This window comes from Empidonax traillii, unplaced genomic scaffold, assembly GCF_003031625.1.
Source record: "Empidonax traillii isolate 1590-97213 ecotype Southwest subspecies unplaced genomic scaffold, ASM303162v1 scaffold665:size397641, whole genome shotgun sequence".
In the NCBI taxonomy this organism is placed as follows: domain Eukaryota; kingdom Metazoa; phylum Chordata; class Aves; order Passeriformes; family Tyrannidae; genus Empidonax; species Empidonax traillii.
The window spans coordinates 351,330-352,808 of NW_020955858.1; the positions used below are offsets into that span (position 1 = coordinate 351,330).

General features: G+C 40.8%; 1 protein-coding gene across 1 annotated transcript in view; it reads right to left on the bottom strand.

Moving 5' to 3' along the window:
• Positions 1-1,213: 1,213 nt before the first annotated feature.
• Positions 1,214-1,479, bottom strand: part of INTS4 (integrator complex subunit 4) — a 31,963-nt gene continuing 31,697 nt past the window's right edge. Inside the window, exon 24 of the mRNA XM_027899404.1 lies at positions 1,214-1,477. Coding sequence (XP_027755205.1) covers positions 1,340-1,477 — 138 coding nt within the window. The 3' untranslated portion in view covers positions 1,214-1,339. The remainder of the gene's footprint in view (positions 1,478-1,479) is intronic.

Sequence of the window (1,479 nt, forward strand, 5' to 3'; positions counted from 1 at the left end):
CCCTTTTTTTTTTTTTTTTTTAAAAACCCCGATTTATGAACACAGGTGGCATTTGGCTGCTGCACTAGAATGTTTCACACATTAAGTCCTCCTTGAAAATCATACCAAAGGATTGCTGCAAATCATAGGAAGTTCCTCAGTCTGCTAAGCCTGGCACACAGAAGCAATGCACAGAGACACTTCCTGACAGGAATGCCAGATGGATCACGTTTTAACTAAGTTCTTATTCCTCTGTACTCCCAGCTCACCTTCAGAAGTGAACACTGACAAGTTGCCTACTGCTGCTTAACTGAGAGCACATTCAGCTACTTCAGCTGATCTGAAAGACTTCTGAGTACCAAAAGTGCTGCTGAATTGAAAAACATAGATTTTTTTTTTTCATCCTGCGAAGTATTGGTTCAGGCTGGGATCACCACACAGAAACAGATCCTGTAAAACTTAGAGGGATGTTGTTAGGAATTTTCCAACTGGTACTTGATCATGTTGTTCCTCAAGACGTACAAATGTGCAATAGGAGAGCTGGGTTACATCTCAGAGATGGAGATCTTCAACTCCATTTCATGTAAACAAACAAAAGCCGTAACAAACTGCTCTGTTCCTGTAACTCAGCTAAATTCCACGTCCTGATGACTGAAGTTCTGCTGCTGGCACGAACAGGTTCCTCCTCCTCCTGCACCATGAACAACCTGTGCCCTCCCCAAAGCTGTACCAGCTTCAGTACAGCTGTAGAAGATGTGAAACAGCTCTGGATTTAGCCTACAGCAATTGGCAATTTCCCTCTGAGGTGCAGTTCCCACACAAAAACAACAGTACTTTAAAATATTTTTTTTTACTAAGAAATTAGGTACCAGTGCTCAAATGCAAGTTTTAGACATTAAAAAAAAAACAACCCAAAATGAAAAAAAACCTACAAAACAAGCCAAAAAAAGAGACCAAAACCAAACCAACAAACCCCCACAAAACCCTGAACTCCTCAGCTTGAGAGTACTCTAAAAATAACATTGATTTCCATGTCCAAGCATTTACATAGTAAATACAGAGCAGAAATTTTTGATACATAAAAACTGAAGATATGACCCAGTGAAATTACTACTGGAATGCTGATTGAGAACTGTCCTGTTTTTGTTGAGTCAATGTAAAAAGATCCGCGTTTTCTTGAAATCACTCTTAACTAGTTGAGCAACTCCTGCATTTGTCTGCTGCTGAGGAGACCAACTGTTCTTCACCAATTTTATTTTGATGTCTGTTTTGGCTTGGTTTGTTCTTCTGGACAGAGCATCTTGTTTTCTTGTAACCCAACTCAGCAATCCCATAAATAGGTTTCTTTTAGCAACAGACTTCACCGCCTGGCAGGTTTGGGCATTATATACACCTTGACAGGTTTGCTGAAGGGTATGGTCCCCTCTATGCCATTTTCAGACGGCGGGAGAGCCTCCAAGCTCTCATTCCAGGTAGATTTAGGAATTCTAGCAGATGCCT